The sequence below is a fragment of the Entelurus aequoreus genome, linkage group LG10 (assembly GCF_033978785.1).
Source record: "Entelurus aequoreus isolate RoL-2023_Sb linkage group LG10, RoL_Eaeq_v1.1, whole genome shotgun sequence".
In the NCBI taxonomy this organism is placed as follows: domain Eukaryota; kingdom Metazoa; phylum Chordata; class Actinopteri; order Syngnathiformes; family Syngnathidae; genus Entelurus; species Entelurus aequoreus.
This window is the reverse complement of record NC_084740.1, coordinates 3,040,530-3,065,308: the sequence shown is the minus strand read 5'-3', so window position 1 is coordinate 3,065,308 and position 24,779 is coordinate 3,040,530. Positions and strand designations below refer to the sequence as shown.

General features: G+C 41.7%; 1 protein-coding gene across 6 annotated transcripts in view; it reads left to right on the top strand.

Moving 5' to 3' along the window:
• The first annotated feature begins 3,293 nt into the window (after nt 1-3,293).
• Nucleotides 3,294-24,779, top strand: part of pitpnm3 (PITPNM family member 3) — a 203,059-nt gene continuing 181,573 nt past the window's right edge. For 3 of the 6 annotated variants that reach the window (XM_062059834.1, XM_062059832.1, XM_062059835.1), the window contains exon 1: nt 3,294-4,111. In XM_062059834.1, the coding sequence (XP_061915818.1) occupies nt 4,087-4,111 (25 nt within the window). In that variant the 5' untranslated portion in view covers nt 3,294-4,086. The remainder of the gene's footprint in view (nt 4,112-24,779) is intronic. The other 3 variants (XR_009827403.1, XM_062059830.1, XM_062059831.1) reach the window with 2 other exon arrangements.

Here is a 24,779-nt window from a genome sequence, read left to right as displayed (position 1 = left end):
CTGCTCCCGTTTTTCATGAGTTGAAATGAGGGATGTCCGATAATGGCTTTTTTGCCGATATTCCGATATTGTCCAACTCTTAATTACCGATACCGATATCAACCGATACCGATATATACAGTCGTGGAATTAACACATTATTATGCCTAATTTGGACAACCAGGTATTGTGAAGATAAGGTCCTTTTTTAAAAAATTAATAAAATAAAATAAGATAAATAAATTAAAAACATTTTCTTGAATAAAAAAGAAAGTAAAACAATATAAAAACAGTTACATAGAAACTAGTAATTAATGAAAATTTGTAAAATTAACTGTTAAAGGTTAGTACTATTAGTGGAGCAGCAGCACGCACAATCATGTGTGCTTACGGACTGTATCCCTTGCAGACTGTATTGATATATATTGATATATAATGTAGGAAGCACAGACTGTATTGATATATATTGATATATAATGTAGGAAGCACAGACTATCCCTTGCAGACTGTATTGATATATATTGATATATAATGCTTACGGACTGTATCCCTTGCAGACTGTATTGATATATAATGTAGGAAGCAGAATATTAATAACAGAAAGAAACAACCCTTTTGTGTGAATGAGTGTAAATGGGGGAGGGAGGTTTTTTGGCTTGGTGCACTAATTGTAAGTGTATCTTGTGTTTTTATGTTGATTTAATAAAAAAAATTAAATAAAAAAACAATACTGATAATAAAAAACCGATACCGATAATTTCTGATATTACATTTTAAAGCATTTATCGGCCGATAATATCGGCCTGCCGATCTCTAGTTGAAATGAAAGATCTAAAACTTTTACTACATACTTTTACTCTCAAGTATTGTTGACAAATCTGTCTAAAGCTGTGTTAGTGAGCATTTCTTTGACAAGATAACGCCGCCATATTTGCCAGCCCTCCCGAATTTTCCGGGAGGCTCCCGAAATTCAGCGCCTCTTCCGAAAACCTCCCGGGACAAATAATCTCCTGCGGACCTGAGTGAGGACAGCCTTTTTTCACGTACGTTTTCCCACGATATAAACAGCGTTCCTGCCCAATCACGTTATTCCATACGAGGCGTCCGGCATACCGCCGATGAGCACGGTGCAGATGGAGAAGACCTTCTCGGCGTCCGTGTTGGCGCACGCGTTTAAAGCCGACGCTGGTCAGGCTGCCGAGGGTGAAGTAGAGGGCGGCGATGTACGAGCTGCGCACCGACGGGCCGCCGACCGTGTTGTTGACGTGGGGCATCTTCGGGTGTTGTTGACGTGGGGCATCTCCAGGTGTTGTTGACGTGGGGCATCTCCAGGTGTTGTTGACGTGGGGCATCTCCAGGTGTTGTTGGCGTGGGGCATCTCCAGGTGTTGTTGGCGTGGGGCATCTCCAGGTGTTGTTGACGTGGGGCATCTCCAGGTGTTGTTGACGTGGGGCATCTCCAGGTGTTGTTGACGTGGGGCATCTCCAGGTGTTGTTGACGTGGGGCATCTCCAGGTGTTGTTGACGTGGGGCATCTCCAGGTGTTGTTGACGTGGGGCATCTCCAGGTGTTGTTGACGTGGGGCATCTCCAGGTGTTGTTGACGTGGGGCATCTCCAGGTGTTGTTGACGTGGGGCATCTCCAGGTGTTGTTGATGTGGGGCATCTCCAGGTGTTGTTGACGTGGGGCATCTCCAGGTGTTGTTGACGTGGGGCATCTCCAGGTGTTGTTGACGTGGGGCATCTCCAGGTGTTGTTGATGTGGGGCATCTCCAGGTGTTGTTGACGTGGGGCATCTCCAGGTGTTGTTGACGTGGGGCATCTCCAGGTGTTGTTGACGTGGGGCATCTCCAGGTGTTGTTGACGTGGGGCATCTCCAGGTGTTGTTGACGTGGGGCATCTCCAGGTGTTGTTGACGTGGGGCATCTCCAGGTGTTGTTGACGTGGGGCATCTCCAGGTGTTGTTGACGTGGGGCATCTCCAGGTGTTGTTGACGTGGGGCATCTCCAGGTGTTGTTGACGTGGGGCATCTCCAGGTGTTGTTGACGTGGGGCATCTCCAGGTGTTGTTGACGTGGGGCATCTCCAGGTGTTGTTGATGTGGGGCATCTCCAGGTGTTGTTGACGTGGGGCATCTCCAGGTGTTGTTGACGTGGGGCATCTCCAGGTGTTGTTGACGTGGGGCATCTCCAGGTGTTGTTGATGTGGGGCATCTCCAGGTGTTGTTGACGTGGGGCATCTCCAGGTGTTGTTGACGTGGGGCATCTCCAGGTGTTGTTGACGTGGGGCATCTCCAGGTGTTGTTGACGTGGGGCATCTCCAGGTGTTGTTGACGTGGGGCATCTCCAGGTGTTGTTGACGTGGGGCATCTCCAGGTGTTGTTGACGTGGGGCATCTCCAGGTGTTGTTGACGTGGGGCATCTCCAGGTGTTTGCCCAGCTCATGGAGCCATCCTTGGGGAAGAGATGGGAGGACAACAGGGTGACAAGAACTAAATCATCCAGACTAGAGATAATTGTATTATTATGTTTATCTTACCTAAAAATAAATATATTTATTAATTAAAAATTAAAAAAACTAAATACATTTTTACTATATTTTGCTAAAAACATCAAAATTAATTGTATTTTTATTTTTATTTTTTTCTGACTCATTATTACATCCAGCCATAGAATTATACATTAAAATAAACATATTTGAATTAGTTGATTTTAAATGATCATAATAATTCATTTAAAATGACCATATTTAATTATTAAAATAATTGCTTGTTTATCAACAACTTTAGCATTTTATTCATTACATTTTGAAGCTCTCAGAAGCCAAGTTATGTTATATTCCTTAAGATTTATTTATGCAAGTTTGATGTATCAATTATCTAAACACAGTTTTGTTTGCATATTTTCAGGATGTAGATATATATATATATATATATATATATATATACAGTATATATATATATATATATATATATATATATATATATATATATATATATATATATATATATATATATATATATATATATATATATATATATATATATATATATATATACAGTATATATATATATATATATATATATATATATATATATATATATATATATATATATATATATATATATATATATATATATATATATATATGAAATACTTGACTTGGTAAATTCTAGCTATAAATAAACTCCTCCCCCCTTAACCACGCCCCCGACCACGCCCTCCCGAAATCGGAGGTCTCAAGGTTGGCAAGTATAAACCCCGCCCACCGTACAGGTGTGGCATATGCTGATTAGATGAGTGCACAGGTGTGTGTCAGCTGTCAGATGTTGTGATTGGTCAGTGCGTCCTAACAGCATGAGGACAGTTTATTAGGTACATGGTGTTCCTAATGCACTGGCCTAAGTTAGATGTTCAACAACTCCTCCGTGGGGACAAGATTGACTGGAAATGAAATGGCAGCGTGGAATGTTCTAGCATCAGTCCTGAAGTCCTGAAGTCCCTTTGATAGTCGCCGCCTCGGACGCTGGACGCGGTGTTGCTGCTGCAGACCAGAACCGTTCTGGGCTCGGCTCGTCTCGCCTGGACTAGCTCTCTTCTGCCAGGGAGGGAGAGAGAGAGAGAGAGAGAGAGAGAGAGAGAGAGAGAGAGAGAGAGAGAGAGAGAGAGAGAGAGAGAGAGGCGCGAGTGTGCGCGGAGACTCGTCAGGTGTGCGCGGCGCTGCTGTTCCACGTCCACGTCCACGCACATGTCCACGTGCGGAGGAGCTGTGACGTCTGCGCGGGAAGAGGTGCGCGCTAGTGCGGCCACACGTGCACCGTGACAGGACGCGAGCACGGCGGCTGCGGCGTGTCGGTGTTGTGCCGCACTCCTGTTTCCATCACTGGACCGAGGAGGAGGTCGAGGAGGTCGAGGAGGCAGGAGACAGGAGACAGGAGACAGGAGACAGGAGACAGGAGACAGGAGGCAGGAGACAGGAGACAGGAGACAGGAGACAGGAGACAGGAGGCAGGAGGCAGGAGACAGGAGGCAGGAGACAGGAGACAGGAGACAGGAGACAGGAGGCAGGAGGCAGGAGACAGGAGACAGGAGACAGGAGACAGGAGACACCATGGCTCAGGGGTGGAGAGGAACAGGTAAGATCTTTTAGTCCATGACGTCACCTGAGAGGCACACGCGTGAGATGAACTATCATTGTGTGTGTGTGTGTGTGTGTGTGTGTGTGTGTGTGTGTGTGTGTGTGTGTGTGTGTGTGTGTGTGAAGTGAATTCTAATACTAATAATAATGTTATTTGTAAAAGCACTTTACATTGAGCAAACAGCTACAGTGCATCAAATAAAAACTATATAAATAAACATTGATTGATTGATTGATTGATTGAATAAAAACTAGACCAGCCTAACAGCTAAAACTAGCACGCATATATGTAAAAAAAAAAGGCTTTTTAAAATTATATTTATATAGCGCTTTTCTCTAGTGACTCAAAGCACTTTACATAGTGAAAGCTATAAGTTCCATTTAAAGCAGTGTGGGTGGCACCGGGAGCAGGTGGACACAGTGTCTTGCCCAAGGACACGTCGGCAGTGACTAAGCGGGGATCGAACCTGGAACCCTCAAGTTGCTGGCACGGCCACTCTACCAACCGAGCTGTGTGTGTGTGTGTGTGTGTGTGTGTGTGTGTGTGTGTGTGTGTGTGTGTGTGTGTGTGTGTGTGTGTGTGTGTGTGTGTGTGTGTGTGTGCGTTTGCGTGTGTGTGTGTGTGTGTGTGTGTGTGTGTGTGGCTCCTGACCATCTTTTGGAATGCAAGATAAGGCATTTTTCAAAGTTCTGCACAGAAGTTGTAAGGTTGAACTGACATTGTCTTTATTCTGGTCTAATTGGTTAAAACTGGGGTCTTTATTAGTTTAAAAATGTGGTGTTTATTAATTTTAAAAATGTGGTGTTTATTAGTTTTAAAAATGTGGTGTTTATTAGTTTAAAAATGTGGTGTTTATTAGTTTAAAAATTTGGTGTTTATTAGTTTAAAAATGTGGTGTTTATTAGTTTAAAAAATGTGGTGTTTATTAGTTTAAAAAATGTGGTGTTTATTACTTTAAAAAATGTGGTGTTTATTACTTTAAAAAATGTGGTGTTTATTAGTTTTAAAAATGTGGTGTTTATTAGTTTTAAAAATGTGGTGTTTATTAGTTTAAAAAATGTGGTGTTTATTACTTTAAAAAATGTGGTGTTTATTAGTTTTAAAAATGTGGTGTTTATTAGTTTTAAAAATGTGGTGTTTATTATTTTTAAAAATGTGGTGTTTATTAGTTTTAAAAATGTGGTGTTTATTAGTTTTAAAATGTGGTGTTTATTAGTTTTAAAATGTGGTGTTTATTAGCTTTAAAAATGTGGTGTTTATTACTTTAAAAAATGTGGTGATTATTAGTTTAAAAAATGTGGTGTTTATTACTTTAAAAAATGTGGTGATTATTAGTTTAAAAATGTGTTTATTAGTTTTAAAAATGTGGTGTTTATTAGTTTAAAAAATGTGGTGTTTATTAGTTTAAAAAATGTGGTGTTTATTACTTTAAAAAATGTGGTGTTTATTACTTTAAAAAATGTGGTGTTTATTAGTTTTAAAAATGTGGTGTTTATTAGTTTTAAAAATGTGGTGTTTATTAGTTTAAAAAATGTGGTGTTTATTACTTTAAAAAATGTGGTGTTTATTAGTTTTAAAAATGTGGTGTTTATTAGTTTTAAAAATGTGGTGTTTATTAGTTTTAAAAATGTGGTGTTTATTAGTTTTAAAAATGTGGTGTTTATTAGTTTTAAAATGTGGTGTTTATTAGTTTTAAAATGTGGTGTTTATTAGCTTTAAAAATGTGGTGTTTATTACTTTAAAAAATGTGGTGATTATTAGTTTAAAAAATGTGGTGTTTATTACTTTAAAAAATGTGGTGATTATTAGTTTAAAAATGTGTTTATTAGTTTTAAAAATGTGGTGTTTATTAGTTTAAAAATGTGGTGTTTATTAGTTTAAAAAATGTGGTGTTTATTAGTTTCAAAATGTGTTTATTAGTTTTAAAAATGTGGTGTTTATTAATTTTAAAATGTGGTGTTTATTAGTTTTAAAAATGTGGTGTTTATTAGTTTTAAAAATGTGGTGTTTATTACTTTAAAAAATGTGGTGTTTATTAGTTTTAAAAATGTGGTGTTTATTAATTTAAAAAATAAGGTGTTTATTAGTTTAAAAAATGTGGTGTTTATTAATTTAAAAAATAAGGTGTTTATTAGTTTTAAAAATGTGGTGTTTATTAGTTTAAAAAAATGTGGTGTTTATTAGTTTAAAAAAATGTGGTGTTTATTAGTTTTAAAAATGTGGTGTTTATTAATTTAAAAAATAAGGTGTTTATTAGTTTTAAAAATGTGGTGTTTATTAGTTTTAAAAATGTGGTGTTTATTAGTTTTAAAAATGTGGTGTTTATTAGTTTAAAAAATAAGGTGTTTATTAGTTAAAAAAATGTGGTGTTTATTAGTTTTAAAAATGTGGTGTTTATTAGTTTAAAAAATGTGGTGTTTATTAGTTTTAAAATTGTGGTGTTTATTAGTTTTAAAATTGTGGTGTTTATTAGTTTTAAAAAGGTGGTGTTTATTAGTTTTAATAATGTGGTGTTTATCAGTTTAAAAAATGTGGTGTTTATTACTTTAAAAAATGTGGTGATTATTAGTTTTAAAAATGTGGTGTTTATTAGTTTTAAAAAAAAGGTGTTAGTTTAAAAAATGTGGTGTTTATTAGTTTTAAAAATGTGGTGTTTAATTTTAAAAATGTGGTGTTTATTAGTTTAAAAAATGTGGTGTTTTTAGTTTTCAAAATGTGGTGTTCATTAATTTTAAAAATAAGGTGTTTATTAGTTTAAAAAATGTGGTGTTTATTAGTTTTAAAAATATGGTGTTTATTAGTTTTAAAAATAAGGTGTTTATTAGTTTAAAAATGTGGTGTTTATTAGTTTTAAAAATGTGGTGTTTATTAGTTTAAAAAAATGTGGTGTTTATTACTTTAAAAATGTGGTGTTTATTACTTTTAAAAATGTGGTGTTTATTACTTTAAAAATGTGGTGTTTATTAGTTTTAAAATGTGTTTATTAGTTTTAAAAATGTGGGGTTTATTAATTTTAAAATGTGGTGTTTATTAGTTTTAAAAATGTGGTGTTTATTAGTTTTAAAAATGTGGTGTTTATTACTTTAAAAAATGTGGTGTTTATTAGTTTTAAAAATGTGGTGTTTATTAATTTAAAAGATAAGGTGTTTATTAGTTTTAAAAATGTGGTGTTTATTAATTTAAAAAATAAGGTGTTTATTAGTTTTAAAAATGTGGTGTTTATTAGTTTAAAAAAATGTGGTGTTTATTAGTTTTAAAAATGTGGTGTTTATTAATTTAAAAAATAAGGTGTTTATTAGTTTTAAAAATGTGGTGTTTATTAGTTTTAAAAATGTGGTGTTTATTAGTTTTAAAAATGTGGTGTTTATTAGTTTAAAAAATAAGGTGTTTATTAGTTTAAAAATGTGGTGTTTATTAGTTTAAAAAATGTGGTGTTTATTAGTTTAAAAAATGCAGTGTTTATTAGTTTTAAAATTGTGGTGTTTATTAGTTTTAAAAAGGTGGTGTTTATTAGTTTTAAAAATGTGGTGTTTATCAGTTTAAAAAATGTGGTGTTTATTAGTTTTAAAAAAAAGGTGTTAGTTTAAAAAATGTGGTGTTTAATTTAAAAAATGTGGTGTTTATTAGTTTAAAAAATGTGGTGTTTATTAGTTTTAAAAATGTGGTGTTTATTAGTTTTAAAAATGTGGTGTTTATTAGTTTTAAAAATGTGGTGTTTATTAGTTTTAAAAATAAGGTGTTTATTAGTTTAAAAAATTTGGTGTTTTTAGTTTTCAAAATGTGGTGTTCATTAATTTTAAAAATAAGGTGTTTATTAGTTTAAAAAATGTGGTGTTTATTAGTTTTAAAAATGTGGTGTTTATTAGTTTTAAAAATGTGGTGTTTATTAGTTTTAAAAATGTGGTGTTTATTAGTTTTAAAAATAAGGTGTTTATTAGTTTTAAAAATAAGGTGTTTATTAGTTTTAAAAATGTGGTGTTTATTAGTTTTAAAAATAAGGTGTTTAATTAGTTTTAAAAATAAGGTGTTTATTAGTTTTAAAAATGTGGTGTTTATTAGTTTTAAAAATGTGGTGTTTGTTAGTTTTAAAAATGTGGTGTTTATTTGTTTAAAAAATGTGGTGTTTATTAGTTTTTAAAATGTGGTGTTTGTTAGTTTTAAAGTATTTCTGGCATCTATCCGATCCTGTCTGTTGTGTTTCTGCCCACCATCAAGCATCTAACCCTACGTGCCCTTGAGCAGAGCGCCATGCCTCCCGGCGTCTGGCTCACCGTTTCCCGACGTAACATTTGTGCACTGACCTTTTCCACCAGGCGAGTGCGGGGCAGGAACTTCCATTCAATAGAATATGCTCAATAAAATAGCAGATTGTTGCTGTACTGCCAGCTGTGACTAGAACTGTTTGCCAACAAAGCCAGCGACACTTTGGTGTTTTGCAACAACTATTATTATTATTATTAATAATTAGATTATTAATTATTAGATGATGAGGAATATTTTCTCTTTATGGGTAAGCATGTTAAACATCTCCGAGTATGCACATTGAAGCTAATTCTAACAGGAATATGTTCCCAGAGATGCCAAGTCCAAAGTGCAGTTGTTTGCCACACATGAAGACCAAATAAACACATCGCAGATTAGAACAATACATCAGAAATGCTTTCACACTAGAAGCACCTGTGCTACTAAATGCTACATGAAAGTGCTACTACATGCTACATGAAAGTGCTACTAAATGCTACATAAAAGTGCTACTAAATGCTACATGAAAGTGCTACTAAATGCTACATGAAAGTGCTACTAAATGCTACATGAAAGTGCTACTAAATGCTACATGAAAGTGCTACTAAATGCTACATGAAAGTGCTACTAAATGCTACATGAAAGTGCTACTAAATGCTACATGAAAGTGCTACTAAATGCTACATGAAAGTGCTACTAAATGCTACATGAAAGTGCTACTAAATGCTACATGAAAGTGCTACTTAATGCTACATGAAAGTGCTACTACATGCTACATGAAAGTGCTACTACATGCTACATGAAAGTGCTACTACATGCTACATGAAAGTGCTACTAAATGCTACATGAAAGTGCTACTAAATGCTACATGAAAGTGCTACTAAATGCTACATGAAAGTGCTACTAAATGCTACATGAAAGTGCTACTAAATGCTACATGAAAGTGCTACTAAATGCTACATGAAAGTGCTACTACATGCTACATGAAAGTGCTACTACATGCTGCATGAAAGTGCTACTAAATGCTACATGAAAGTGCTACTTAATGCTACATGAAAGTGCTACTAAATGCTACATGAAAGTGCTACTTAATGCTACATGAAAGTGCTACTAAATGCTACATGAAAGTGCTACTTAATGCTACATGAAAGTGCTACTAAATGCTACATGAAAGTGCTACTAAATGCTACATGAAAGTGCTACTAAATGCTACATGAAAGTGCTACTAAATGCTACATGAAAGTGCTACTTAATGCTACATGAAAGTGCTACTCCATGCTACATGAAAGTGCTACTACATGCTACATGAAAGTGCTACTAAATGCTACATGAAAGTGCTACTAAATGGTACATGAAAGTGCTACTAAATGCTACATGAAAGTGCTACTACATGCTACATGAAAGTGCTACTAAATGCTACATGAAAGTGCTACTAAATGCTACATGAAAGTGCTACTAAATGCTACATGAAAGTGCTACTAAATGCTACATGAAAGTGCTACTACATGCTACATGAAAGTGCTACTTAATGCTACATGAAAGTGCTACTTAATGCTACATGAAAGTGCTACTTAATGCTACATGAAAGTGCTACTAAATGCTACATGAAAGTGCTACTACATGCTACATGAAAGTGCTACTACATGCTACATGAAAGTGCTACTACATGCTACATGAAAGTGCTACTAAATGCTACATGAAAGTGCTACTACATGCTACATGAAAGTGCTACTAAATGCTACATGAAAGTGCTACTAAATGGTACATGAAAGTGCTACTAAATGCTACATGAAAGTGCTACTAAATGGTACATGAAAGTGCTACTTAATGCTACATGAAAGTGCTACTAAATGCTACATGAAAGTGCTACTAAATGCTACATGAAAGTGCTACTAAATGCTACATGAAAGTGCTACTAAATGCTACATGAAAGTGCTACTAAATGGTACATGAAAGTGCTACTAAATGCTACATGAAAGTGCTACTAAATGCTACATGAAAGTGCTACTACATGAAAACAGAAACAATTAGGAGCAATATGAAGTGTCCTAAATAACATTTATATTATTAACACTCAAACAATGTACAGACCTGGGCAATTATTTTGAGTCCGGGCCAAATTTAGAGAAAGAAAATGTGTCTGGGGGCCGACATATCTATTTTTAGGAACACTAGTACGAAACCTCACAATAAAGTCTGATTGAAAGCTAAAAACGTTATGCCCGACCTCCTTATTCTTTTATTTGTGTTGTTGAACATGACACTGAGTTTGTGTGTTTAGTGACGCACTCGTAAGGCAGTTTGTGCCTCATGACGACTTCCATTAAGAGATCCTCTCCTCGCATTTTTCCTTTTAGGGATTCCTTGGCCAAAAGCTCTGTTTTCTCAAACTTGTCATTAATCCCTGCGAGGAAAAGCAAAAGCTGAATGTCATGACTTCCGTCCAGTGCCAAGGAATATCATGTCAACTCTTTTCTTCTTGATCTTGCTAGCCAAGTCTTGGTCAATTAGTTTCACTGAGAGTCACAATCCTGCCTGGTAAGATAATAGTTCAGGTTTGCTCCGGCTCTCAGGGCACACAACACCACTCTTTTACAAAGTCTCCTTTGGAAAAAGGCTTACTGGTCTTGGCTAATTTGAATAACTTGCCTTTGTGCTTGGTTCTTGGATGCTCGTCGTCGGCATCCTTCCGTCTCGGGAGACGATGGGGTAGATCCAAAAAGGGAGGCGGGTCTCACTGCGATGGTCCCTCCCACGGATGGAGATGGCCCCTGGCACCCGTTTCTTTCGCCAATCGGATGGGCTTAGAACCGGTATCTGCTGGAGTGACCTCTCCAGTGGACCTCTCCAGGCAAGCTGTTGTCCAGGCAGCAAGCCCCCCCTCTCCGCATGGCTGGTGTATCCAAGGGAGCGACGAGTGTCGATACAACTTGGCACCAGCGAGGAGTTGCCGGAATGGCGCTACAATTTCAAACCGCCTTCAGGACTCCGGCTCCTAAATTTCTGTCGGGGTTTACTCCCTTAGCTTTACCCTCGAGTGGGTTGACCGCAAGGCAGCGGTGGTTTTGAGATTGGAGATTTCCTTCTCCTAGATGGGCTGCCTTACCAGGTTTACGAGCCCCATCTGCCCGAATGCGGCAGGTAGCACGGGGGTACATCTTACCCGGTGCGGTATAAGCCCGACCTGACTCTTGGATGGTAGTTGGTCAGGTAAAGATGTTTTGCTGAGCCTGCAAATGAGCTTCCAACTTGTGAGCACGAGCGATCCGTTCTAGTTTGTATAATTAGTGTGCTGGGTGGAGAAATGACGACTTACGGTGCATTGCTTCAAAACCGCGATGGATTCTTGGCAAATAACAAATGACTGTACTTCCGTATTTAGTTGGCCATTCCTTATTAAACACCCGCCATTCACTGTCAACCTTTTTTTTCCCTTCAGCCCACTCATTGTTGCAAAGTGGTTGTGCTGTCAGAGCAGTAGAAGAAGTCTACTGCCATCAATCAAGCATACTGCAGTCCTATTGGGCCTCTCTGTGGAATGACTTGCTATTATTAATGTGGTCCTAATTATTACACAAATTGCTCCATTCTGGTTTATTATTTGGTGGGCCGGATCAATAAGACCAACAGGCCAGATGTGGCCTGCTGGCCGTAGTTTGTCCATCACTGTCTCAAAGGGGTTAGTTTAAATATGTTACCTATAACTAGTGAAGAGTGGTTGTTCTATTCAGAGAGTTAAATATATTCATTGTATTGGTTTTAGTGTCTTTAATGTATCAAAATGGCCCCCGCAATTGTTCAATGTTTCTGTATGCCGCCCTCCCTGGAAAGAAGTTTGGACACCTCTGCCCTAGGGCCACCAAACATGACAAAAATCATTCATCTCCCTCACATGTTTGCTCAAACAGGGTTTTCATGACGTCATGAAGGTTAAACCTCCTGACACATGAAGGTTAAACATCCTGACCAACCCTTAGGTCAATGGGCCTACTCTGTGACCCACCCTTAGGTCAATGGGCTAACCCTCTCAGTGACCCACCCTTAGGTCAATGGGACTACTCTCAGTGACCCACCCTTAGGTCAATGGACCTACTCTCAGTGACCCACCCTTAGGTCAATGGACCTACTCTCAGTGACCCACCCTTAGGTCAATGGACCTACTCTCAGTGACCCACCCTTAGGTCAATGGGACTACTCTCAGTGACCCACCCTTAGGTCAATGGACCTACTCTCAGTGACCCACCCTTAGGTCAATGGACCTACTCTCAGTGACCCACCCTTAGGTCAATGGACCTACTCTCAGTGACCCACCCTTAGGTCAATGGGCCTACTCTCAGTGACCCACCCTTAGGTCAATGGGCCCACTCTGTGACCCACCCTTAGGTCAATAGGCTCACTCTCAGTGACCCACCCTTAGGTCAATGGGACCACTCTCAGTGACCCACCCTTAGGTCAATAGGCTAACCCTCTCAGTGACCCACCCTTAGGTCAATGGGACTACTCTGTGACCCACCCTTAGGTTAATGGGCCTACTCTCAGTGACCCACCCTTAGGTCAATGGGCCCACTCAGTGACCCACCCTTAGGTCAATGGGCCCACTCTGTGACCCACCCTTAGGTCAATAGGCTAACCCTCTCAGTGACCCACCCTTAGGTCAATAGGCTAACCCTCTCAGTGACCCACCCTTAGGTCAATGGGACTACTCTCAGTGACCCACCCTTAGGTCAATGGGACTACTCTCAGTGACCCACTCTTAGGTCAATGGACCTACTCTCAGTGACCCACCCTTAGGTCAATGGACCTACTCTCAGTGACCCACCCTTAGGTCAATGGGCCTACTCTCAGTGACCCACCCTTAGGTCAATGGGCCTACTCTCAGTGACCCACCCTTAGGTCAATGGGCCCACTCAGTGACCCACCCTTAGGTCAATAGGCCCACTCTCTGTGACCCACCCTTAGGTCAATGGGCCCACTCTCTGTGACCCACCCTTAGGTCAATTGGACCACTCTCAGTGATCCACTCTTAGGTTAATAGGCCCACTCTCAGTGACCCACCCTTAGATCAATCCCGTGTGAGTGCAGGTGCCAGGAACCCAACACTTTGTACTCTGACAAGAGGTTCGAAAGAGGAGTAATGGCCATCTAGTCAATGTTGAATAGCCATCCCTGGACAGAAGAGGTGAACTGCAACATTACCTATTTCTTACATCCAACACTGTCCTTTCAACCATTTTTAGGAGACCCAACATTTTAGCCTCTAACAAATAAAAGGAGATAGGAACCTTTCTGGTGTCCTTGGTTCCATTAATGCAACTAAACGTGGGTTAATCCAGTCTAAGGACTGATCTGGGACTGGTAAGCGTGGTTTTACAGCGAGCATTTTGCCACACAATACCTCAATGCTATCCAGGGGGAATTCCATCCTACTGACTGCTGCCGGTATTGACAGAGAGGTCGCCACTTTGCATCCCAACAGTTGTTTTTTCACACCACAGTAGAGCGAAAACATCCTTACCAGTTAGTTTGAGGCTTTGGCTCCAGCGATCAGACTCCATCTGTCCAGCGATCAGACTCCATCTGTCCAGCGATCAGACTCCATCTGTCCAGCGATCAGACTCCATCTGTCCAGCGATCAGACTCCATCTGCCCAGCGATCAGACTCCACCTGTCCAGCGATCAGACTCCACCTGTCCAGCGATCAGACTCCACCTGTCCAGCGATCAGACTCCATCTGTCCAGCGATCAGACTCCATCTGTCCAGCGATCAGACTCCATCTGTCCAGCGATCAGACTCCATCTGTCCAGCGATCAGACTCCATCTGTCCAGCGATCAGACTCCATCTGTCCAGCGATCAGACTCCATCTGCCCAGCGATCAGACTCCATCTGTCCAGCGATCAGACTCCATCTGTCCAGCGATCAGACTCCATCTGTCCAGCGATCAGACTACATCTGTCCAGCGATCAGACTCCATCTGTCCAGCGATCAGACTCCATCTGTCCAGCGATCAGACTCCATCTGTCCAGCGATCAGACTCCATCTGTCCAGCGATCAGACTCCATCTGTCCAGCGATCAGACTCCATCTGTCCAGCGATCAGACTCCATCTGCCCAGCGATCAGACTCCATCTGCCCAGCGATCAGACTCCATCTGTCCAGCGATCAGACTCCATCTGTCCAGCGATCACACTACATCTGTCCAGCGATCACACTACATCTGTCCAGCGATCAGACTCCATCTGTCCAGCGATCAGACTACATCTGTCCAGCGATCAGACTCCATCTGTCCAGCGATCAGACTCCATCTGTCCAGCGATCAGACTCCATCTGCCCAGCGATCAGACTCCATCTGCCCAGCGATCAGACTCCATCTGCCCAGCGATCAGACTCCATCTGTCCAGCGATCAGACTCCATCTGTCCAGCGATCAGACTCCATCTGTCCAGCGATCAGACTCCATCTGTCCAGCGATCAGACTCCATCTGTCCAGCGATCAGACTCCATCTGTCCAGCGATCAGACTCCATCTGTCCAGCGATCAGACTCCATCTGCCCAGCGATCAGACTCCATCTGCCCAGCGATCAGACTCCATCTGTCCAGCGATCAGACTCCATCTGTCCAGCGATCAGACTCCATCTGTCCAGCGATCAGACTCCATCTGTCCAGCGATCAGACTCCATCTGTCCAGCGATCAGACTCCATCTGTCCAGCGATCAGACTCCATCTGTCCAGCGATCAGACTCCATCTGTCCAGCGATCAGACTCCATCTGTCCAGCGATCAGACTCCATCTGTCCAGCGATCAGACTCCATCTGTCCAGCGATCAGACTCCATCTGTCCAGCGATCAGACTCCATCTGTCCAGCGATCAGACTCCATCTGTCCAGCGATCAGACTCCATCTGCCCAGCGATCAGACTACATCTGTCCAGCGATCAGACTACATCTGTCCAGCGATCAGACTCCATCTGTCCAGCGATCAGACTCCATCTGTCCAGCGATCAGACTCCATCTGTCCAGCGATCAGACTCCATCTGCCCAGCGATCAGACTCCATCTGTCCAGCGATCAGACTCCATCTGCCCAGCGATCAGACTACATCTGTCCAGCGATCAGACTACATCTGTCCAGCGATCAGACTCCATCTGTCCAGCGATCAGACTCCATCTGTCCAGCGATCAGACTCCATCTGTCCAGCGATCAGACTCCATCTGCCCAGCGATCAGACTCCATCTGCCCAGCGATCAGACTCCATCTGCCCAGCGATCAGACTCCATCTGCCCAGCGATCAGACTCCATCTGTCCAGCGATCAGACTCCATCTGCCCAGCGATCAGACTCCATCTGCCCAGCGATCAGACTACATCTGCCCAGCGATCAGACTCCATCTGCCCAGCGATCAGACTCCATCTGTCCAGCGATCAGACTACATCTGTCCAGCGATCAGACTCCATCTGTCCAGCGATCAGACTCCATCTGTCCAGCGATCAGACTCCATCTGTCCAGCGATCAGACTCCATCTGCCCAGCGATCAGACTACATCTGTCCAGCGATCAGACTACATCTGTCCAGCGATCAGACTCCATCTGTCCAGCGATCAGACTCCATCTGTCCAGCGATCAGACTCCATCTGTCCAGCGATCAGACTCCATCTGTCCAGCGATCAGACTCCATCTGCCCAGCGATCAGACTCCATCTGCCCAGCGATCAGACTCCATCTGTCCAGCGATCAGACTCCATCTGTCCAGCGATCAGACTCCATCTGTCCAGCGATCAGACTCCATCTGTCCAGCGATCAGACTCCATCTGTCCAGCGATCAGACTCCATCTGTCCAGCGATCAGACTCCATCTGTCCAGCGATCAGACTCCATCTGTCCAGCGATCAGACTCCATCTGTCCAGCGATCAGACTCCATCTGTCCAGCGATCAGACTCCATCTGTCCAGCGATCAGACTCCATCTGTCCAGCGATCAGACTCCATCTGTCCAGCGATCAGACTCCATCTGTCCAGCGATCAGACTCCATCTGTCCAGCGATCAGACTCCATCTGCCCAGCGATCAGACTACATCTGTCCAGCGATCAGACTACATCTGTCCAGCGATCAGACTCCATCTGTCCAGCGATCAGACTCCATCTGTCCAGCGATCAGACTCCATCTGTCCAGCGATCAGACTCCATCTGCCCAGCGATCAGACTCCATCTGCCCAGCGATCAGACTCCATCTGCCCAGCGATCAGACTCCATCTGCCCAGCGATCAGACTCCATCTGTCCAGCGATCAGACTCCATCTGCCCAGCGATCAGACTCCATCTGCCCAGCGATCAGACTACATCTGCCCAGCGATCAGACTCCATCTGCCCAGCGATCAGACTCCATCTGTCCAGCGATCAGACTACATCTGTCCAGCGATCAGACTCCATCTGTCCAGCGATCAGACTCCATCTGTCCAGCGATCAGACTCCATCTGTCCAGTCTCCTCAGATGTGAGACGGAAGCGTTCTCAAAGACAAACTGAGCGGTCCAATTGCTATCGATTGAAATCCCTGAGAATATTTGGGAGTGGAACATGTTATTTCGATTCACATCTTTTCCTATGAGAAAACCTGCCTCGGGTAAAAGTATATTTTTTTGTTATGGACGTCACTTTGGGAACGTATCATTGTAAACCGAGGTACAACTCTATGTCAAAAGTGGGCTTAGAGTCGCATTCTCTGTGGGAGACGGATGTGGACCAAAATAGTTCTCAAAACTTTATAAATTAAACAGAATAAACTAAATCTAAAACATTTGGACATGAAGTGAAATACATTTATATAGCGCTTTTCTCTAGTCAATTAATCAATCAATCACTTATAGCCCTAAATCACGAGTGTCTCAAAGGGCTGCACAAGCCACGACGACATCCTGGTCTCAGATCCCACATCAGGGCAAGAAAAAACTCAACCCAGTTACTAATATCTCTTTCTGAGACATTTTTTAAAAACATTTGCAGATTGGAGTTTTTGGATTTGCAGATTTTTGTTCTATTTCCATAGGTATTATTTCAAAATAGAACATTCTTGGTGTGAATCTGGTTTAAATGCTGAACCAGAATGTTAACATTGCAAGGTCATCCACAATGATTGAATCAATATTGTGCTCGTGGTAATTGCTAGTTGTGTGAATGATCCAAAACATGGTTGCCCTTTTGTGCAATCAGCGTCAGAGTCCCAACATCCAATCATCAGAGTTCTCCAGAACTGGTCCCAAGCCTGGGTAAATGGAACGGTTGCGTAATAAAGGGCATCTACCGTCATAACTAAGCCAAACAAATCATGCCAATGACTGGCTGTATGTGGCGACCATGATGGGAGAAGTCATTGAATGAATAATTCATAAACCTAAATCTTATTAGACTGATGCATCTATTAAGGTCTACAATACAAGTTCAAATCTGGGTCGTTTTAGCATTCGTGTAGTTGTGCACTTGACTCCGTCCCATTCTGCTTGTATTGCTTTTTTATTTAGTGTTTCATAAATGACAGTGGTCATTCATGAAACCAAATGCAACCTCATTTGTTGAATTTATACCAACTTATTCCCTTGGAAAGGAGCGTGCAATAAAAAAAAAGAGATTCTACAAAGGGGCAGTGAATCTTTTCATTAGATGACTATAACAGTTTCTATTCAGACTCTCTGAAATTATTATTAGTTTCCAAACTGTATGACACTTTGTTTGATTCTATTACTTTGTTGATAAGCCAGGGAGGGACAAGCGGTAGAAAAATGGATGGATGATCAGTCAGGGAAATATGCTAATATAACGTACAATGTTTACTGTGGTTAAACAGTTAATTGTAATAAGAAGGTGGGAAAACTACTCCCTCTAAGATGCAGTGAAATCTCTTGTTCGGAATCGTAAAAATGAAAAAATCCATACAGCATAGATAAATACAATTAGTCAATCAATCAATCAATCAATGTTTACTTATATAGCCCTAAATCATGAGTGTCTCAAAGGGCTGCACAAGCCACAACGACATCCTGGGCTCAAATCCCACATCAGGGCAAGGAAAAACTCAACCCAATGGGACAATGAGAAACCTTGGAGAGGACCGCAGATGTGGGGACCCCCCCTGGGGGACCGGTGCAATGGACGTCGAGTGGATCTAACATAATATTGTGAGAGTCCAGTCCATAGTGGATCTAGTTAATAGTGTGACAGTCCAGTCCATAGTGGATCTAGTTAATAGTGTGACAGTCCAGTCCATAGTGGATCTAACATAATAGTGATAGTCCAGTCCATAGTGGATCTAACATAATAGTGATAGTCCAGTCCATAGTGGATCTAACATAATAGTGTGAGAGTCCAGTCCATAATAGATCTAACATAATAGTGTGAGAGTTCAGTCCATAGTGGATCTAACATAATAGTGTGAGAGTCCAGTCCATAGTGGATCTAACATAATAGTGTGAGAGTCCAGTCCATAGTGGATCTAACATAATAGTGTGAGAGTCCAGTCCATAGTGGATCTAACATAATAGTGTGAGAGTCCAGTCCATAGTGGATCTAACATAATAGTGTGAGAGTCCAGTCCATAGTGGATCTAACATAATAGTGATAGTCTAGTCCATAGTGGATCTAACATAATAGTGTGAGAGTCCAGTCCATAGTGGATCTAACATAATAGTGAGAGTCCAGTCCATAGTGGATCTAACATAATAGTGTGAGAGTCAGTCCATAGTGGATCTAACATAATAGTGTGAGAGTCCAGTCCATAGTGGGGCCAGCAGGAGACCTAGGGCTCGAATTTCGATTTTTTTTTTAGCCTATATGTGACCTGTATCCATTTTTTTTCATGTCAATGTGAAAATTTCAGTTCAAAATGTTTCATATTTGACCCAGACCTCTTTGGTTTGTGGATATAAATGAGATATGAATGCAATGCAACTGCAGTGTGAACGATCCGGCTCGCGTTCATCCGACCACATCGTCATCAAAAAGCAACAAAAAGTTATAATTCTTTGCCAAAATAGAGGCTTGCAAAATAAACGGTTAACAAATGAACAGAAAACAGGCAAAAAATAATGTTTTCGGAACTCACGTCAATCGACTTGCTCTTTGACATACTAGCCCTCTTCCTTAGTCATCTTCTTCCGAAAATGTTGACTTTAATCCAACACAATCCTTGAAATTGCCACAAAAGAGCCAAGACTGAGATGGACTAGAATGAAAGCCATGTCAGCACGTGTGACATCATGATCAACCTGGGTTTTCGTATTGACAGTGATTTTAAATTGGACCGTCAGATTGGCACAGTGGTGAAAGCCAGCTTTTTTTATTTACGTCAGCTGGCTAAGGTTAAAAACCTGCTTTCTAGGCAACAGTTTGAGACAGTAATCCATGCCTTTATTACATCTCGGCTGGATTACTGTAACGCTTTATATTTTGGAATTAGTCAATCCTCCCTCTCACGTCTGCAGCTGGTCCAAAATGCAGCTGCCCGACTTTTAACAAACACAAGAAAAAGAGAGCACATTACTCCTGTTTTAGCCTCCCTCCACTGGCTGCCTGTGTCTTTTAGAGTCCATTTTAAAATTATCTTACTTGTTTTTAAATCCTTACATGGTCTTGCCCCACCTTACCTCTCTGAGCTGCTCCACCTCTATGCCCCCACCCGGTCCCTCAGGTCAGCTGATCAGCTGATCCTGGAGGTACCCAAATCCAAGCGTAAGCTCAGGGGGGACAGAGCCTTCTCTGTTGCGGGCCCAAAACTCTGGAATGATCTTCCACTTCATGTGAGACAGGCCCCTTCTTTGGCTATTTTTAAGACCCTTCTTAAAACCCATTTTTATTCACTGGCTTTTAACCCAGCATGAGACTTTAAACTGTTTTTAACTTTTAAACTTTTTTAACTGCTTTTTATCTAACAAAATTGTTCTTAGGGTAATTTTGTATTTGCTTTTTTAATGTGTATTTTACTTCTGTTTTAAATTTTATTTTTTAGTCTGTCCTTTGCCTTTATTTCTTTGTGGTGTACAGCCCTTTGTTTTTCAACTGTGGTTGTTTTTAAAGGGCTTTATAAATAAAGTTGGTATGGTATGGTATCGGTATGATCAGGTCAGTTTGCATTCACATTAGACCTCACCTTTGTTGTTGTGTAAACGGCTACGTTAAAGATCGGAATCGACCACAAAATCTGAATTGGACATTGTGAAGGTGGACTTAGTCTGTTCCTAACTATTGTAATCATCAATCCTTACTGTAACTGCACACACAATGTTAGAAGTAACATTTCATGTATTATATCATGTCATGTGACTATCACTGCCAGGAGATTATGGAACCACGGTCCTTGGTTTGTCCGCTAGCAACGTGACTCCAAAAGAAATGGGAAGATTTTCAGACGACTTCAGGAGTTGTCCAAAATGGAATAAGAAAATATTGATTAGATTTTGGGCCTGATCCAGATCAGCTGGCCTGACTTCAATGTGCAGAAACTTAAAAGTTCCTGGTGCGAATCCAGCTTCTGCCTTCAAAGTTATTGCCGTTGTGTCCTTGGGCAAAGACACTTTGCCCACCTTTTCCCCAGTGCCAGTCACACTGGTGCAAGAATGCCTGGAGGTGGTGGAAGAGGCTTAGATGCAAACTGGCAGTCATGTTTATGTCACTTTACTGCAGAGTGTAGCTTACCACCAACATGATGGATTCTCACCTCTAACTGTAGTGCTTTGTCTAAATCATCTCATCCATGATTATAGTTATCATCATCATATCATCATTGTTATCATCATCACATACGTTTACACTTCTCTGTTAGCACATTACTTTTTGCACTAACTTCAGAAAATGTCTGAAATGGAATAAGGAACAATCAGTACATTTTGGGGCTGATTCTGATCATTTTTTACTACATGACCTCCTCATGTTTACGTTACGCACCTGGACTCGTGTGTGTGTGTGTGTGTGTGTGTGTGTGTGTGTGTGTGTGTGTGTGTGTGTGTGTGTGTGTGTGTGTGTCCACCCTGAGATGGGTAGGTCGTGAGTTCAAACCCCGGCCACATACTTGCCAACCCTCCCGAATTTTCCGGGAGACTCCCGAATTTCAGTGCCTCTCCCGGGACAACCATTCTCCTGAATTTCTCCCGATTTCCAGCCGGACTTAAGGCACGCCCCCTCCAGGTCCGTGCGGACCTGAGTGAGGACAGCCTGTCGTCACGTCCGCTTGGCCGACCAAAAAGTAACCACAGAACACTAATGCGTTCTGTGGTTACTTTTTGGTTGGCCATCGGTTTACGTTGTATTGCGCACCCTGACGGCAAGTGTGGGAGTCGGTTCTGAAGTATGAAGTGAAGAGACGTAACTTCATCACCTCGCCTGGTTATTGACTCCAACCCAGAATATTACACTGCACACACCTACACTCCTTCAAAGGCTGTGCTACTGGCTGCAAAGCATTGCACTTTCAAATACAACAATGAGTAGAGGAGTGTTATGTGTGTATATGTGGAAATAAATGAACACTGAAATTCAAGTATTTATTATATATATATATATATATATATATATATATATATATATATACTATATATATATATATATATATATATATATATATATAATATATATATATGCAAGCAAACACTGATGTATTACAATGTTATTATGAGCATGAAGTGCTGCACATTAGATACTTACTAGTCCTGCATGCAAGCAAACACTGATGTATTACAATGTTGTTATGAGCATGAAGAAATGGGCTGTAAAGTCAAAGTATTAGTAGCCTTAAACATCATCTTTGCTATTTTGGCTGTGTGAAATTGAACGTTGCATTATTTGGGCCACTCTATAAATCCTGCTGAGCCCCTGCAACGCTCCATGGCGCTAGCTGCAGATTGATGGAGAGATGCAATGAAAATGTGTTTTTGTTTCCATTGGCTGGATTGGACTGTGAAGAGGAGCAGCTCGTCCGAGAAGGACGGTCGGGATCAGACTTTGTCATTTCCTCCACTTCTGCCCACAGATCTTATCCTGGTCATCTTCCATTATCAGAAGGCTGCTGGCTAATATTTTCCTTTTAATGCGTTGGCTCTCATTGGAGGAATGAAAAGAAGACATTATTCCCTCGGAGGGTGTTGTCATAAAAGTGGGTGGCAGTCATTACGGATTGAATATATCCTCACTCTTACATCTTCTGCAGTATCGCAGAAAGGAGGCTCTTGTATGTTCCCACATGGTCTCAGTCTCACAGGCTATGTTCCCACACAGTCTCAGTCTCACAGGCTATGTTCCCACATGGTCTCAGTCTCACAGGCTATGTTCCCACAAACACTACAACTATATATATATCAGAATCAGAATAGTTTTATTGCTATTGTTTGAGAACAGGTTCACAAACTAGGAATTTTTTCTTGGTGCAATGGTGCAACATAAAACACATATAACACATATTTGGTAATAAAAAGAGCTGTAACTGAGCTATCAGATAGACTTAGAAGGAATTCAAGGAATTCAAGGAGCTGCTGTTAGGAGTTATTGTTCATGTGCCTGATGGCCGAGGGGAAAAAACTGTTCAGGGTGGCGGGAGGTGTGGGTCTGGATGGAGCGTAGTCTCCTGCCTGAGGGGAGAGGGGAGAATAGTGTGTGTCCAGGTGAGAAGAGTCAGCTGTGATCCGACCCACACGCCTCCTGGTCCTGGAGGAGAACAAGTCCTGGAGGGATGGGAGCTTGCAGCCAATCATCTTCTCAGCAGCACGTACCATGTGCTGCAGTCAATGCTTATCCTGGACTGTGGCGCTGGGGAACCACACTGTGATGGAGGAGGTCAGGATTGACTCTATGATGGCTGAGTAAAACTGCACCAGCATCTCGGTCGGCACCTTAAGTTTCCTCAGCTGCAGAGTCAATCAGGGTGAGGGGGGATGGTGGGGCTGTGACTTTCCTGAAGTCCATGATCATCTCCACTGTTTTCTGGGCGTTCAGCTCCAGGTTATTGAGGCTGCACCAGGACGTCAGCCGGTCCACTTCTCTCCTGTAGGCGGACTCATCGCCATTCGAGATGAGCCCGATGAGGGTGGTGTCATCCGCAAACTTGAGCAGTTTTACGGATTGGTGACTGGAGGTGCAGCAGTTTGTATACAGGGAGAAGAGCCAGGGGGAGAGTACACAGCCCTGAGGAGTACCAGTGTTTGTGGTTCCACTGTCCGAGACAATCTTCCCAGCCGCACGTGCTGTCTTCGGTCTGTCAGGAAGTCATTGATCCAACTGCAGAGGGAGTCGGCACGCGCGCCTGAGCTGGTAGCTTGTCTCGTAGCAGTCCAGGGAGGATTGTGTTGAAGGCAGAGCTGAAGTCCACAAACAGGATCCTAGCGTAGGTTCCTGGGGAGTCCAGATGCTCCAGGATGAAGTGGAGGGCCAGGTTCACTGCATCATCCACAGACCTGTTGGCTCTGTAGGCGATATGTGTATATGTATATATATATGTGTGTGTATGTATATATGTATGTATGTATGTATATATGTATATATGTATGTATGTATGTATGTATATTTGGCTACTGTCTTCATATTCGGACACCAGCAAACTGTACCCAAAATGCAATTTATTTTATTTTCAATTTGCAGTCTTCCATCATTGTCATCCATCATTGTCATCCATCATTGTCATCCATCACTGTCATCCATCACTGTCATCCGTCACTGTCGTCCGTCACTGTCGTCCGTCACTGTCGTCCATCGCTGTCATCTATCTTTGTCATCCATCATTGTCATCCATCATTGTCACTGTCGTCCATTACTGTCATCTATCTTTGTCATCCATCATTGTCATCCATCATTGTCACTGTCGTCCATTACTGTCATCTATCTTTGTCATCCATCACTGCCATCCATCACTGCCATCCATCATTGTCATCTATCACTGTCATCCATCACTGTCATCCATCACTGTCATCCATCATTGTCATCCATCATTGCCATCCATCATTGCCATCCATCACTGTCATCCATCACTGCCATCCATCACTGTCATCCATCACTGTCATCCATCATTGTCATCCATCACTGTCATCCATCATTGTCATCCATCACTGCCATCCATCACTGCCATCCATCACTGTCATCCCTGCTGCTGGTTCATCCTCCCTCAGACTTCCATTAGTTATTGATCATTGTACATTCCATATATTTCATCTAATTAGTGTGTGAATGTTGTCCATCTGTGTTGGCCCTGTGATGAGGTGGTGACTTGTCCAGGGTGTACCCCGCCTTCCGCCCAAATGCAGCTGGGATAGGCTCCAGCGACCCCAAGAGGGACCAGCGGTAGACAATGGATGGATGGATGGATCACCCAGCAAGTTGTGCTGCAGAAGTCAATATTAGCACATTGACTTGTTGTTGTGTTGCTAAAAATAGTCTGCTGCTCCAACGTCTGCATGCTCTCCTCACAT